The 17,429-nt window shown below is 39.1% G+C and overlaps 1 protein-coding gene across 1 annotated transcript in view; it reads right to left on the reverse strand.

Moving 5' to 3' along the window:
• The window catches only part of LOC141807704 (sodium channel protein type 5 subunit alpha-like), a 244,433-nt gene that overhangs the window by 123,864 nt on the left and 103,140 nt on the right, over positions 1-17,429 (reverse strand). The window contains exon 9 of the mRNA XM_074693871.1: positions 10,577-10,640. Coding sequence (XP_074549972.1) covers positions 10,577-10,640 — 64 coding nt within the window. The remainder of the gene's footprint in view (positions 1-10,576; positions 10,641-17,429) is intronic.

The following is a 17,429-nucleotide window of genomic DNA, read 5'->3' on the forward strand; positions in this document are numbered from 1 at the left end:
CCTTTTAAAACATATCAGAGCCCAGGGTGAATTCACCACCTTGGACGCTGTCCTGAATCAGCCTCCCTTCCAGTGAGACAAACAGGAGATCCAGGCTCCTGCCCTCCTGCCTCGCATCACTTCCTCCCAGCACAGAACCACTTCCTCTGGGCAACCTCGTGGGTCACACGCTGCGTGCCAACAAGCTCCCGTAACGAGAGCCCCGAAACAGCGGCGGCTAATTAGCGTCACTAACGAGGCAGGCCGCAGGCTGGCTGTCACTCTGTATCGTTGCTGCGTGTTGGCCGTGTGGTTGGCATGTTTCAGGCATGTCAGCAGAATCCTGACGGGGCCGAGGTGATGAGGGGTCACATGACTAACGGCGCACACATACTTCATAGGTCAGAGCTTTCTGCTCTCCTCATTCTCAGCGCCGCACACAGAGGAATATTTACAGACATAGCGAACATTATTTGTCTGTATTTAAAGTTATTGCATTTTCAGCACTCTGCTCTCTTTGTTTCTGACTAATTAAAAGGATGGTAGCTGAACTGGATTGGCTCAACTCTCTAAGGACCGACTGAAACCCATCCAGTCAGTCAGGATCCAATCAGCACATTTATCTCGTTTGAAAAGGAGCTGCAGGGTTTTTCTATCATTCAGTTTCATTTTAGATCTGAAATGAAATAAATTATGTGCAGAACATTATTCTGACTGCCAGCCAGAGGAAGTAAAAACTGATGGAAATGGAAAACCACAAAGACTCACGGCGATAAAAAAAAACATCAACATACACAAATAAAACCGCGGAGGTTCTTCAATGCTGAGTTTAAACTCTGCAAGGTGATCTCCCTCATCAAAATTCACAAAAACAGAAGGAAGAAAGCAGCTCAGTTTATACCTGGAACAATGCTGATGATGATCTGCAGACGGCAGGACAAAACTGGGAAATACAGCCCATCAGTGTTTAAAAACAGCAGCTCTAGCTCCCAAAGACAGTTCCTGCAGTTTGCAACCTGCACCTTTAAGAAGCTTCATGTCAAGCCCTGCATGCACCAAACATTTTAGCATACAAAGCAAATTATATAACTGCAGTTCCTCGAGTGTCCACTTGAGGCTGGCTCCAGGAGCACCAGAAACCACATACACACCCATTCAAAATAACAGGTCTTTACACTGCAAGAAAATGAAATCTTATCAAGTGTTTTTGTCTTTTTTTTTAAGTAAAAGTTGTCTTATTATACTCGATATGAGCCACTTTCAACTTATCAATCCAGAAAAATGTCTTGTTTCAAATTATCAGAGGACAAAATGAGGTTTGAATCACTTTTAACCAGTAAAAAAATCTGCCAATGGAACAAGAACAAATTGCTTGAAAATTTCCTTGAGACTACAATAATATCTTAATACAAGTAACTTTTCTCTTGTTCCATTGGCAGATTTTTTTACTGGTTACAAGATATTCAGACCTTATTTTTGTCTTTAAATAACTTGAAATAAGACATTTTTCTGAACTGATGAGGTGAATGCGTTCCTGAGTCTTAAAAGGAATTTTACCAATCTACTGAAAAACAAGACAAAAACACTTTATAAGTTTTCAGTTTTTGCATTGTACAGCAACAATAAACATGTTATCAGCCTGGATCGAAAACTGATTTTGTTCTTAATAGCTCATTTCTCCCACGGCACATGGTGTACCAAGTGAAATTTTTACAACTTGTTAGTTTTCAAGATGTTAATGTTATGAGGTTTGGATACTCTATGGCACAGCTGACTTGACTGACAGGTGGGGACACTGTAGCTGTTAGCGATGAGGCTAAATCTTGTCTCAACTCCTACTTTTTTCTGACATTACATCCACCAAAGTTTGGTTAAGTTCAGTGTTTCATACATGGCTTCCTCTGATGCTAGACTCAAAACTCTCCTTTAGATAAAGATGGGTGATATCACAAAGATATAATCAGTGTGTGTTGTTCATAGACTGTTTGAAACATGGACGTAGTCTCCCTGACGACACCTGTCTGTTCCTGAAATGGAAAATGAAGCACATCGGGAATCTCGGCCATATTGGTAGTGGCAGGGGCTTTGCGCACAGCTATAGGGCGCCTGTTGGTCATGTGACCCTGAGCTGTGCCTCTGATTTGGTGAGCTCGCGATCTTAATATCATCTAAGCCGCTGAGTTAGAAAAAAATTCACCCCCCATACAGTGTGTGCCGATAGTAAAATTAGCAACTCAGACAGGAGACGTTTTTTGAACCAGGCTGTAAATAGGATAATTTCTGCTTTAAAAACAGCTTTTTCAGCTTGGTGTGTATGTGACTTCTGGATATGTACTTCTGGAGCCAGCCTCAAGCGGACTTCTTAGACTGGAGGTTGCCTCTTGGTGTTTTTAGATAAACTAGTTGTTTTAACCAAAATGTATTTATTTTTGCTCATATCACCTTTTTAAAAAGTGTTTTGTATGTTTATTTTGCTATTTTCAGAGCAAGCCTCAAGTGGACACTCGAGGAACTGCAGTTTTTAGTGCTTCTACATCTGCTTCATTTCTGTGTTGTTGTCTTTTTCATCATTCAGTGAAAGCATGAGGCTGTATCTATCAACCATTGGCTTTATATAGAGTGGACAGCGTGGCTCCGCCATTTGTCACTGTACAGTTTTGAAGCCAAAATTCACCCGTCACAGATGTAGCCATTGGTAGCAGTTGTACAGCCAGAGTCTGCGCAGCAGAGACTGAGAGGGATTCTGGGAGAATCTGAGTGGAGCTGGGTGACAAAAATAATAATAATTTTTTTCTTTAGAGAGTATCACTTCTTGACTCTACCTCCTGACATATTTTACTATCCCTGAAAAAAATATGCGAGAACAGCAGCTGTCAATCATCGTTAAATGTTACGTATAGCCTCTTTTTAACCTCCTAAAACTAATGAAAACAAAACTTTTCAGAGCAAAGAGGACCTGAATACAAGACAGCCAAATGATATCTTCAAATCACCACAACAATCAGATGTGAGAAACATTTCTATGAAGTGTATTAATTTTTTAAAGTTTGACCACAGCCCATCTAGAATGACTGGGGAGATTTTTTTTTTTAACCTATACTGCAGCCAGCCACCAGGGGGAGTTTTTGTGGAGACCTCACTTCGAGCCGAGCAAGCGGGCGTCCATTTTTTTTACAGTCTATGCTATCAACACATCAACTTCTGGAAAACCATTGGCTCATGACTGTAGCTTTTTGATCACTGACCAATCACACCCAAGAAGGGGCGGGGCTTCAGGTATCAGCTTTATTATGAATAATAGCTGAGATTCACACAAAGGAGACACTAACCACACTTGTTTTTCTGAAGTAGAAGCAGAAACTGTTCTTTTTTCATGTCTTTTTTTTAACAAAGTTTGTTTTTGTTTGACATTCCTCTCTAGAGTCAGTTCCTCTTTTCTTCTTCTTTCCTCAGCTGCTGACTGCTCAGACAGTTTCCACCAACTTAAAGTGAGTCTAAACTCTATAGATGTTGGCATTCTTTTGATATATGGAAGAAAAAGTATCAGATAGTTTGAAAAAGCTAAATGTGGTCCAGACATCCAGAGCATATATACAGTCAAAGCCTTGGACTGGACAACAGTCTAATGGTCCATCAGTCCTCTGCGGCTTCAGGCACTTAGCACAAGCTGTTAAATCAAATGTTCCTCTGTACATACACTCCTCTTCCTCAGAATCACTTTCCCCACTTCCACATTTGTCTCTTTTTAAGCTCGGACATTTGTTTGCTCCGTAACCCCTCCCCTCAGGCGAGCGGTGTCCCCAGCCTCGAACGGGGCAGATAAAGCGCACAGCGAGGCTGAGCAGATGCTGCCAGACCGCTTTAGCCGCCCGATGTGCCGTTTCCTGAGGCCAGACAAGGCTGTGACGCAGCCAAAATGGAGGAAATACCTGGATTGTGTGCTCTTTCACAGCCTCATTACGTAAAGACCGTCAGGTCACTGTAACAGCACAAAGGTTTGACTGGCGTTGTGTCGCTTTCAGGCTTTTTCTCCTCAGGGGGCGACACGCTGACTGCAGACAGGAAACGAACCTCGAACACACCAAATGACTACAAGACTTCACTCAGCTGGCTCAATGCATCACAGATTACATCTGATAAATAAATTTCTGCAGGAAAAGTGCTGATCTGACACAGTTTAACTCCTCGAGGAGCATAAATCCACTTTCTATTTCTATGACGAGGTGTTAAAGCCACATTTAGGAGGTAATATTATTCATTTCACATACATACTTATATGTTAGATTTTAGTGAGAAAGGTTGGAAAAGAATCAGATTCTGAGGTGAATATGTCTTTGAATATACCCAGGATGAGACGAAAAAGGAGATTTAAGTGAGGCCAATGTGAGATTTGCACAATTTGTGACATCACAAGTTGGTGAATCTCCTTTAACAGAAAAATTTGTCATGGTTTAGAAAGAAACACAACTTTTTTTTCACAAGATAACACTGGAAGAGGTTTCCAGGATGATGGGTACTTGAATAATTCTGGTGGTGGTGGTGGTCTCTTAAAGAGACAGTAATTGAAAAGATATGAATAACCTGTAAATTTTGTGAAGCTGCGACAGAGCCTCTTTAAAGAAGAAAAAGAAGGTGATTATAAAACAGTTTGGCCGTGGTGAAGTGCTTTCATGCGGACAGGAGAGGTATTGCAGTGAAACCCCTACAAAATAAAATGCTTCAAACACATCAATGTTTACATTTTACTTTGTCGCAGTTTCATGGGAACCAGTGATGCCTGTAACGCTTTACTGAGTGCCCTGATTAGACCACTTTTTTCAGTAACGATTAATCTAACCTGTTACTATTTCTAAACCAGTAATCAGGTTAAAGTTACTCATCCAAATCACTGTGCGTTACTGTTCTTTTCAATTTTCTTGTTAGTGTCAGCTTAAGATGACAGTATTAAGGTTCGTTCACTCTGTGCTGGCAGTTTGCATAAGATCTTTGACTGAAACATTTAGGAATCTCTTTGAGAGAGATCAGCGCACTGCGGACATAAACGCTTGAGGAGTTGTTTGATTTTTACCTGGAGGAAAAGTGAGTCCTGTCTTTCCCTTTAACTCCCTCTATTCCAGGAGCCAAACCCACCGTTTAGCATTTACCAATCCGTTAAGGAGCAGAGCAACATAACGAAGGCTACATGCAACAAGGCACCCGGAGACAAGCAGGGGCGTGCCCAGACTTTTTAGAATGGGGTGCCCCTAGCAGTGAACTGGGGATTATGTGAGCAGACTCTCTAACAACATTTATTTTTGCTTATTGTATCACAAGGCCAGGATATTGGGTAATTTTTTGAAATTTCAAAATTTTGGAAATTTTGCAAATTTCTCCCATTTTTTTAAATCAAGCAATTTTTTTTTAATTTCAAAATATTCAAAAAAAGAAAAAAAATAGCAACGTATTGGAATGTCTTAAAATGTCAGTTTTTGCAATAAAGTTTTTTATATTTTTTAAGATTTTTGAAATTTTTTTACTTTTGCAAATTTTTGGAATTTCTTTCTTTTTTCAAATTCAGAAAAAAATACAAACTTTTTGCGAACTTTAAAAACTTTTGCAAATTCCAGTTTTTGTATTTCTGCCATTTTTTTTTAAAGTATACGAATTCCTTTTTTTTTTTTTTTTTTTTTACAAAAAAACAGATTCTTTTTTTTTCTTTTTTTTTCCATTTTTACAATGTAGCAATTTTTTGATTTTTTTAATTTATGAAACTGGTGAATTTTTTATTTTATTTTATTTTATTTTTTTATTTTGCAACCGGTTGACGTGTCGTAAAATTCAATTCAAATCACATTTATGAAATTTACAATATATATATTTTTATTGTGATTATTGTGTTAATATTTGCATATGTATTAAGAAATAACTTATACATTGCATTTACAATTTTTTACACAATTTCTTTTTTACTTGGTTAATTACTGCTCTATGGAAAGAATTTTATAATCTGATAATAATCTGATTACTTTTTCAGGGTAACTGTGGCAACACTGATGGGAACAAACAGATAGTGTGGCTGTAAGTTTGTGGATTCATCACCAACATGTTTTTCCTGTAACTGTCCATTCGTCTTTCGTGGGAGGAGCCAGGACTGCAACAACAGCAAATCAAGTCTGAGTTATGAAGTTAAAGAACCTCAGTTTCAGAGAGATGACGCCCGTCCCGTTTGTTCCTGGACTTGCCTCATAAAGCTGCTCTGATTGTGTCTGTGCAGCTGGTTGTGTGAGCCGCACTGTGTCAGAGTCTGTAAGCTCAGTGACCTTTGCCCTCAGGCCCCGGGTTTCAGCATCATGAGCGAGCAGGAAGCAAACGGCAATGCGATCAACGTCACTGTCGCTGCAGCTCGGTCTCTTATCTTTGACTCTTCTCCTCTCTCTGCTCCTGAAGCAGATCCTGGCTCTCGTGGCTGCGAACTCTGTCAGCTTTGAGTCAGTCTGACTCTGCAGAGGGAGAATCCTTCAGCATCTCAATCATGATGAAAACATCCATCACAGAAAGATGATCCATGTGAGGACTCTGACACTAAATCAGGGATAAAACTGAAGTTTCTGTTTGAAGTCTGAGAATCGACCAATCAGGTGTCAGTATGGAGAGCAACAGCAGGCGGTTTTAAGAGTTATCTCCCTTTTATTCCTCTTTTTCCTTCCTAATGCCCTCCCTCTGTCCGCACAGATAGTGAGATCCTCCTCTTGTTTTTCTCTTTGGGCTCATCCATCTCTTTTCTCCTCCTTTCTCTTCTCTCGCCTTATCTCTCTTTCTTCGTTCACCTTTTCCTTCTTTCCTATTTATTTATTCACATCCCATTATTTCTCCATTCTTCCTCCTGTCTCCTCCGATACCCCCTCATCTGTCCTCTTTTTCATTTATCTTCTCCCTCCTTTCTGCTTCACCTCCTCTTCTCTCCCCCTGTAGCATCCTGCCTTCACATCAGTTAGCTCCCTAATGTAGCTCTCCGTTAGCCCGCGAGCTAAGTGTTCACATCCACAGACAGGTTTCACATGGCATGGTCAGCTAGCTCCAGGCTAACGAGGGCTAACTGATTTTCCTAGAGGCAGTCCGAGTTGGATAACGGTCTTTTTTCCTCACACACACACACATACACACACACACGCGGGGTAGTGTCATAGCCGTGTCACTCAGTGTCCGTCAGTGTCCTGCTCTCAGCGTGGACGGTCAGCATGGATACTAGTCTGTGTTGACATGTCACACAACACCGTGGACCGCGACACCGGCAGCAACATCCAAATGATGTGACTGTGACACACAGGGCTGATTCTTTCTGCAGCAGGGGCTTCGTTATGATGTCCAGTGATTTACATCACAGGAGGTTTGAGATAGAAACTGGCCCAAGCTGCAAAACCAGATTACAGTGTGACTGATATTTTATTCTGGATGATTTTTTTATCAGCATGAATACAATTTTAATAAAGTTTTTCCAGGATAAATACTACATTTACCACAAGCACCAGCTCCCACTGCCATTAAGACATGACTCTTTCTAAGATGTGGATTTATTTTGGATTATTTCTACTTTCCTTTGAGCCATTTTTTTTTCCCAGGATACAAAGCTCTGGGCAATGTATTTTTTTTTTCGTTGTTTAAAAGGTGAAAACTAGCAAACTTATAAGCCTCAGTTAAGTCCTGTTTCCAACAAGCAGTTCAGACATTGACACTAAAATTAAATTTTTTTGAATTTCAATTTTTTTGACATTTTATCAAAATTTAAAAATTCCAAATTTTAAAAGATATTTTAACATTTATATTTTAAATTTTTGAAATTTTCTTAAAATGTGGCAAGTTTTGCAGAATTATTATTCCTTTTTTGCAAATTAATTAAAATTGAGTACATTTTTGAAATTTCAAAACTTTTAGAAATTTTGCAAATTTCTCCCATTTTTTAAATTTAGTTTTTTTTTTCAATTTCAAATCCTCAAAAAATTATAATTTATTGAAATGAAATAAAATAATATTTAATTCTAATTTAATTTGAATTAAGATTTTTTTTGAATATACTTAATCATTTTTAAAAATATTTGCATTTTTAAAATAGAAAAACAAACATCAGACATTTCATGTACAATTTAATTTACACAAAAAAGGTAGGTAATCATTTACTTGATTTTTACTAAGTTTAGAATTTTATACACTTTCTTTGTCTATATAGTGAAGAGGAAGTCGATTTTTTGGCTCCTGAATGACTTTAATCCAGCAGAGCCGTAGTTAAATGGCTCTTATGAAAGTAAAGGTTGCAGACCCCTGATTTCAGCGATAAGCAGACTGTTTATTGTTTCTTATAGCCCAGTGGTCTGAGACGTGTCCTGTGTTCTTCCTGTAACACTGTCAAACAAAAGAGCTCTAGTTTTGAAACACTGAAAAACCAGGATTCTTTGAATAAGACTTCTTATTTCCTGGATTTAAATCATGACTTTTCCTCCTTTCTGCAGATTAAGGCGTATTTGAAACACAGAGAAGTGTTAGACCCCACCTGTCCAACCACAGTTACTGAGCTTCCTTCTTTATTTCACATTTTCAGCCTCATTCAGTAACAAAGGAAACTGTTCTGTCTCCGTCCCGTCGGTTTCTGCCTCTAACTCTGAAAAAAATGATGTATTTGCAGATCCAAAGACTCAAGCTGCTGCTTGTTTGGAAACATGCTGAAGCTAAATCTGCCTGCATCTTTGTTCTGTTTGCGCTCTCGAACAGCTCCCAACACTCAGCACTTTAAACTAAATGATTTCCCGTCCCTCGGCCTGACGCTGCAGCCTGCATGCTGCGCTGGTTATTGAAGGTTATAAGTGACAGGCCTCCATGTTGGATGAGTGACAGGAAAATAAAGAGACAGTGATGTTTTCGCCTCGTCCTCCCTGACAAAACAAAAGCTTTTCACACTTGTCTTCCTTCGCTGGGAGCTAATCTAAAGCTCGGCCGCGGAGAGCTCGGGGATATTTATCTGCAGACTGTTTCACTGTTCACACGTGTGGATATTAAACAAAAGCTCACAGTGAGCGCCGAGCTTATGAGGGTTTATCTCCGGGCTGAAGGGAGACGGTGGAGTGAAAGGGCCCAGAGGAAGGTTTTAGAGACTCTGAGAAGTGACATCGAAGAACCTGAAAGGATCCAGGTGGAGTTTTTAAGAGTTTCAGGTGTGTTTTCATCAGGACAGGGCTGGGGTTTTATAAAACCTATATCACTTTTTAAAGACGTCTAACTCCAGGAAGAATCTAACTACAGCAACTCTTATACCTTTAAGATTTAGATGTTTTTTTTTACTATTTAATGAACAAAATGTTTAAATGAGGTCTTGTTTATTTCTATCCCCTGTTTATTTGATGCTTTAAATGATACAGAGCCCTTTTTTCACAGCTACAAAATAAAGCCTGGCTGGATTAAAACATGTTGCTAAAGAAATTTAAAAAAAAAATCTTTATCTCAATTATTTTTCTCTTTTTCTGTTGTCTCAATTTCTCAAGAAAATACTTGAAATATTAGTAAAATTTTTAAATATTTTAAATATTTATGTTAATAAAAATGTATAACCACCTCCTCGTTTTTTTTCCTTTTTTCTTTGATTTTTTTTTTTTTATTTTTTTTTTTACGTCTGTTAATTTGCTTTTATTATTTTATATTTTTTATTTTGCCAACCTAGCTTTGGAGGTTTTTTTTTTTGTATTACTTTTTTTTTTTTTCTTGCACTCAGTGCGCATTTACTCTTAATGATAAAGACCCCCTTTTTGTCTTAGGCTATGTGATTTGGTCTTTCCTGCCAGTCCTTGTCATTTTTGAGTCCTAAACATTAGATTAAGAAAACTGGATTAAAAGTCAAAAACTTAAGTTTTTGCCTAATTGGCTGCCCTGGGCTTCCGTAGAACATCAGCTTGATATCAGACAGTAACAGAAGTGGTCTGATGTGGTCTAGCAGAGCCAGAAGACACCGTCATCCTCCTCAAAACCAAGCAGCAACTTCCAGCAGAGGAAGGTAAAGCTGTGTCGGAAACACTAAAGACTGCAGTTCCTCAAGTGTCCACTTGAGGCTTGTTCCAGAGGCACCAGAAACCACATAAACACCCATTCAAAGGAAACAATTCTTGAATCAAAAATAAACAGAAACAAATGTTTCATACAGTATACAGTCGAAACTTGGTGCCTACATTACCCATAAAGCAGCAAGAACACCAGCACCTGTAGTCCAACTTGTAAACTAAGCTCCGCCTAGTACTGACAGCTACACATGCTTTTATTTGTCTTTGACACTGTGAAAACTGTCACACAGTTTGACTCCAGACACAAAAAACAGATCATCTCCTGAAACTTCCAAAGAGTCTTTTTTTCGAGCCACAAGTCTCAATCCTCCAGGTCAATCAATCTGAACTTTTTCTGAGAAATAAATCATTTTGTTTCATCCTGGTTGGAAATCCTTATTCTTATTCACAGAATAACCAAACTGTCGTTTCAACAACACCCCTCATAATCCAAAGCACAGCAACCAAGAAGATTTCAAACAGCCTCAGGTATGTCCACATTTCCCTGTGGTTTTGAAAAAAGGAGAGAATCCACTCACCCTGCGTCGCTGCTGTTCCCACAGATTAAGGCATCCTTGGCGCCCTCCACTTTGTAGAAGTTATCTGGAAAAGGAACCAAAAAAGATCCACTTTAGATTCAAGTTTCTAGGTCTTCCATAGATCCAGGTTCCGCCCACATATGTGTTTCCAATCAGGGATGAGTTCAATAACAAATCAACTTGTAAAGGTGAGACCCAGGTTGAAAGAAATAATCAGGGATGAAGTCTTTTGTTCCAAATAATCCAGATTACAGAGTGTGTAAATGTCAGGTAACTCTAACTCCACTTTCTTTTGCCCGGCAGAGCCAGTTTGAGTTCACCCCCCCACCGTCTGTCTGCAGATCAATAAACTCATCAAACGGAGCTTGTTAGACACCGTCTGAGCAGGAGGCTATAAAACCCGAAGCATTAGAAGAACTGCTGTTTGCAGAGCATTTAACACTCAATCTGACCGCAAACCGCTTACAAGCACATTAATACAACTCAACATCATTACATGGAAGTACTCCGCCCTGAATACACTGAGGTATGAAAGCTTTTAATGCACGTCAACGGGAAGACAACAGATGCTGGGGTTTGGTTGTGGTTTGAGGACGAAGGAAGGAGGAGAGGAATTTAATCTGGTTCAAAGAGTCAGGATGGTTTCAGATCTGAATCAGAGATTAAAGTGACACAGATTGTAGATACTGGTGACTTTGTAGAATTGTAAACAGTGAAGTTTTCTATCAAATACTTTCTATTTTTCTGTTTTCCAAAGTTTTGGTAATATTGTTTTTATTATTTATTTATTTGTTTGTTACCTCCACCAAGGAGGTTATGTTTTTGGGGAGAGTTTGTCAGTTTGTTTATCTGTGAACAACATAACTCAGAAACTAACAAACAGATCTTGATGAAATTTTCAGGACATGTTCAAAATAGGATGAGGAAGAAGTGATTAAATTTTGGAGATTATCTAGATCACCATCTGGATCCAGGATTGTTTTTAAAGGATTCTTTATCATTGTGAGATAGGGCTGTTTTCTCCATATGTGTATATAACTCCACAATAAATGGTCAGATTGCTTTGCAAAACAACACAAGACAAGGTCACCATCATTTCTGACAGATGTCAAAGTACGATCCAGATCCTGCCAATATTCTGGATACTAAGATCCAGAATATGAAATATGTACTGAGTCATCATAATTTTCAACACTGTCAGGAAACAAATTATCATACAAACATGCAACTAACACCAAATTGTAGCAGACAGTCTGCTGAAAGGGAGTATAACATTAAAGTAGGACCAAAGTGTTGGTGACAATCACAATATACTTGGTGGAGGTCAGTGCTCTCTGAGTGTTTTTCTTGTTATTTATTTCTTTATTGAAAAGAGATCAAGGGTTCTATTGGTATTTTCAATGCTATCCTTTGCTGTTAGGAAACATGTTTTGCACATGCACTCTTATAGATAGATAGATAGATAGATAGATAGATAGATAGATAGATAGATAGATAGATAGATAGATAGATAGATAGATAGATAGATAGATAGATAGATAGATAGATAGAATTTATTGTCATTGTGACATGTAAAATGCACAACGAAATTTAAAAGTGCCATACAGTTGGTGCAACATTAAAACTACAACATAAAAAACACAGCACAACAGTAAAACAACAGTGATGAATATAAAACAACAATAAAAAAGTTATTTCATTTGCCATTGCACAGTCCCATAATTGTAGTCAGGAGTGTTGGTCTCCTGGTCAAGTGTTTTTGTCTTATTTTGATTTACAATGGTCTTATTATACTTGATATGAGCCACATTGAACTGATAAATGCAGAAAAAGTTATTTAAAGACAAAAATTAGGTCTGAATTGTTTGTAACAATTAAAAAAATCTGCCAATGAAACAAAAGAAGTTTGCTCTACTATTGATTGACACTAGAATAATTTCTTTATTCAAGTAACTTTTCTCTTGTTCAACTGATGTTCTGTCTGTTGTGAATGTCTATTTATTACTTCTGTTTTTTAAAAATTAATAAAAAAAATGTATTTAGAATAAAATTTATACCAACAAATTATCAATGTGAGCGGAGCCAGACCAGGACTCAACAGGTTTTAGGTTTTACAGCCCAACATAAATCCTGTCCTGTACTCATGGTGGATTAAGGCCCCGTTTACACGACAATGTTTCATCTGAAAATGCTAAAACGCAGTGAAAAAAATCTGCGTTTACACAGAAACGCTGATGGACTGAAACGCTGTAGTAAGCATGCCAGGCCTGTAGGTGGTGCTATAACTGTCTTGTCCAGAAGCCACTTTTGGTAGATCTCCACTGAAGTAGAGTTGAGCCGGTCATCTGGTGTGTTGGGGAATACTAAGTTAAAAAGTGGAGCAACAGATGCACATTTTGTTGAAAGACAGTTAGCAAATACAGCGGATTGAGCAGCACAAGCACAACACGGTAGATCATGAGGATCGTAACAACGGTACTGTTGTCCTGTTGTATGCGCACGCGCGAGGCAGAGTGTGACATCAGCGTTTCCACTGAAAACGCCAGCTTATCCCACCCCGAAGGCCGTTTTCAAAAGTTTGCGTTTTAGGTCAGCTGAAACGCTCTTTCTGCGTAAAAGCAAGGCTGAAACGCAACAAAACTTTTACGTTTCACCCTAAAACTGTTGTCGTGTAAACAGCCCCTTAGATGAGATGAGACTCCTTATCTTGTCTTCATGTTGGGTTTCTGCTCATAAAATTCTATTCAAATTTACGGGTCTAGATCTGTAAATGTTTTTGTAAAGTGTCTTGAGATAATGTTTGTTATGATTTGCTGCAATACAAATAAAGATTGATTGATTGACTGATTGATTTATCTGATTTATTGTTGTGGTGGCTGGGGATCATGATGCCAAAGGCAATTTTCCACTATGTTTTAAACCAATGGACAATAAAGTCTTCTATTCTACTCTATTGATGAATGACGAGAGGCTCATCAATGGAGTGGGAAGTGTGGGAACTCCTCAGTTTGTGACTTCAGCTGTCTGTCAGTCATGCAGCTTGCTAGCCTGAACATGTAGCCGCTGTAAGCTAACGAACGCAGTCAACATGCAACAAAGCAGAGCTGAACTGCAGATGAATATGGTGTATTTGAGGCAAAACAGTGAAGATACAGAAACAAAACGACATGTGGTATTATGAATGGTTTACAGAGGTAAAGGCGACTCATTGCATCAAAGGGAAAAAGTGGAGAAACTTCAGGGGTCATAAGAAGCCAGAGAGCTCGTTGAGTCAGAGGTAGGACTTTAGGATTCTCTCTGAATCAAACTGCTGCTATAAGTGAGCCCTAAAATAGTTGTTTTGACACCAAGACAAGCTTTGAATGAGGCCACGCCCCCTGATCGATTTAGGGGGCAAATCTTCAAGTGTGTGGCAAAACTGAGCAAGACTTTGATTATTTATCTTTAATGCGCTCTGTTAATGTTCGTATTGAGAGCAGCACTGAGTTAGAACAGACCTTAACCTTTATTTGTGAAAGAGAACGACAGAAGTTTTATTTTTTGTTGTGAGTCTGGACCTGACAGATATCAGGAGCGACTTCCTCCACAGACACAGTGACCTTAAATTCTGGCTTGACATTTTCATCCATTTGCCTTACGGGAACAACCACTCAGGGTACTAATCTTTTATTCAACACACACTTCAGACCACATGTATTTAACTCGGGCCATTATGACCGATTACACAGAGTGCCGATAGAGGAATATTAACATGGGCGTTGTGTTCTTATCGCTCTAAATGCACTCTGGGAGACAAAAGAAGCCGCTGCACCCTGAGAAACAAGGTTGAAGCACTTTTTAGTCAAACCTCGGCCGGTCAGGAGGAAACAAAGCTTTCCAAATTTTCAAAGTCTGCAGAGAAAACCAAAGCCTTGTTCTTCTTCTCTGCTTTATTGTGGCGTTACATGTGCAAAGTTTTCCCCCTTTTGACAAACAAAACGGGTTCTCTGGTGCTTCTGTTTGGCTCTGACCGCGTCTGACCGCCGCTGCACCAAAGGCACTTAAGCCTTTTTAGGAGCGCGGCCATTCATTTGTTATCGAGTGCATCAGGGAGGCAGCATCCCCGCTCGCCAAACAAAAAACTTCTGAAGTCTGGAGTGCTTTTGTTCACCGGCTCAAAGTAACCACGAGGCTGTTAGGCTGCTCTGGGATTAGTCACTGAGGCTTTCTCTCCCCGTACAAAGCGCACAGGAAACAGTCTCGTTAGAGTTGTTACCTGAAACTTCAGGTGTCCAAAACTCCCCTTAAATGCATGCATATTAGCCCACAGACTGACATTTAATAAAGGGTTGTTCAGAGCGACCCCCGTCTGAGAAGATTGTTACCGAGCAGCAGAAACTTGGAAAATTGTCTCCATGGGATGTCGAGAGAGTGGGCTTAATTTCATTTCTTTTTAAGCTCGAGAGCAGCAAATTACTCTGACAAGCAGAAATACGTCTCCGACCTCCCCATCGAGCATTTTCATCTGCGAGGAAATTCATTTGCATGATGGAAATCTGCAGGAACATGACAGAGAATTATAGGTCAGAGAAAAATACGCTGAGGCACGGCTAAAGAGGAATTCTGGTATTTTTGAGCCTGTTTTTTTTCATACTTTGCAACTAAATGGGGACAAAAAGAGAATCGTTACAGAGAATCCCGCTTTCACAGACTCCATTAACAGAGTCATTTTAACATGCAGGACACGGGAGCTGCTGATCTACCTCTGCTGTGGTCGGTTTGCTACCTTTAAGATTTAAGTCCAACCAGTAGGTGGCAGCGCTGAGACGATGTCTGTGGTTGATACGGGAGGAAATCACAAGTGTTACGACATCATTTTTAAACCTCAGGCTGATTATTATATATATATTTATTTAAAGACAAATATGAGGTCTGAATTGCTTGTAACAAGTAAAAAAAAAAAATTCTACCAATGGAACAAGAGTTAAGTTACTTGTATTAAGATATTATTTTGGTTTTGAGCAAATTTTCCAGCAATTTTTTACCTGTTGCAAGCAATTCAGACCTCATATTTGTCTTTAAATAACTTGAATTAAAACATTTTCTGGACTGATTAGTTGTATGTAGATTATATTGAGTATACGAAGACTTTTTTACTCAAAGAAAACAACAAACTTGATTGGATTTCATTTTTTGCAGTGTTGTTAGCCGGAAGACGCCATGCAAAGCTTCCTCTGGCAGCAAGTAAAGTCTATTTCTGTTTCTTTGAGCTTTTAATGCCCAAAAGAAACATGGCACCCCATCTTTAAGCGAATGATAGAAATAAAAGTACTGATTTTATTTCTGGAAGAACTTATGTTCGGAAAATGAGCCCATTAGTTCTGGAAAATGAGATGTGTTTTCTTTATGCCCAGAGAAATACATCCAGATTTTGATAAAAACAGCTGGAATGAACTTGTTAACTTGAGAAAACTGGTAAATTCAAATGTCTTTTTATCATGACCTTTTAGGGCTTCCGTATATTCCAACAGCTTGGGGCCCTTTCAGCTCAAAACGACAAACCGGTTCAAAATGAAGAGTAAAATTTGAGATAGCAGCTCTGATCTTTCAACGACGACCACCGGGGATGTCTGCTGCAGGCAGAACAAACACGGCATGATGGGAAATGTTTAGCATGGAGAACATCCAGCATTGATCTCTAACTGAGGGCTGTTTTCTGATCAGGACGAGCTCCAACGTCACCGCCTGCTTCTCAGGTTTCACTGCGAGCTTTTAGAGGTCGATACGGAGGCCTGCTGGGGACATGTGTTTGAAGTGATGGATGGCGGAGCAAACTGGAAATGAATAGATAGAAGCAACATTACGGTGAGCCGTAAGTCTTCTTTACTTTTGGCGGTTTCTCCCTTTAAGAGCAGCACAGAGCTTCTCCTGCGACTTTAACTTTGGCTCTGAGCAGATCAGCCTCTGTCTCTTCTACGTCATTACTTTAAATAATTACACATCTGTTTTTGGATAATGAGGGAGTCTGTTAGTGCCACGGTTTATTTTTAAGGGGGATCTCTTCTCTGGCTGTTGAATCAACTCTTTTACTCCTAAACGTACAGAACAAATAAAGGTTAAGAGAAAAAAAAAAGTTGGTGACATTTTCTTTAGTTGAAGAAATGAGATTTAATCAATTAAAGAATTTAATCGATCCAGAGGCAGACCAGCAACTCCTGTTCTATGAGGTACAATCATAGACTGTATATAGAGTGGACAGCGAGGCTCCATCATTTACTATTTTACGGTTTTGAAGCCAAAATTCCCCCGTCACAGGCACAGCCAGAGTCTGTGCAGAGACTGTGAGGGATTCTGGGAAAATCTGAGTGGAGCCAGGTGACAAAAATAATAATTATTTTTCTTTTAAGAGTCTTATCTCTTCTTGACTCTACCTCCCGACATATTTTACAATCCCCGAAAAAAATACACAAGAACAGCAGCTGTCAATCATGGATAAAAGTGACGTAAAACCTCGTTTCTAACCTTGTATAACTAATGAAAATAAAACTTTTCAGAAAAAAGAGGACTTGAACTCAAGACAGCCAAATGATATCTTTAAATCAACACAACAATCGGACGTGAGAAACATTTCTACAAGGTGTATGAATTTTTTAAAGTTGACCACAGCCCATCTGGAATAAGTGGGGAGACAAATTTTTTTGACCTATACTGCAGCCAGCCACCAGGGGGAGCAGTTTTTGTGGCGACCTCACTTCAAGACATTTCTTTTTTTTTTTTTTTGCAGTGTATGGGTACAACACAGCTTTAGTTGACAGGGGTCAAAGTAAATTTAATCTTTAATTTCTAACTGAGAAAAAAAATCCTCCTGTTTTCA

Source organism: Halichoeres trimaculatus, unplaced genomic scaffold (genome assembly GCF_033239565.1).
Source record: "Halichoeres trimaculatus isolate MK-OKI-2021-1 unplaced genomic scaffold, fHalTri1.1 fHalTri1_scaffold_18, whole genome shotgun sequence".
Taxonomy (NCBI): Eukaryota; Metazoa; Chordata; class Actinopteri; order Labriformes; family Labridae; genus Halichoeres; species Halichoeres trimaculatus.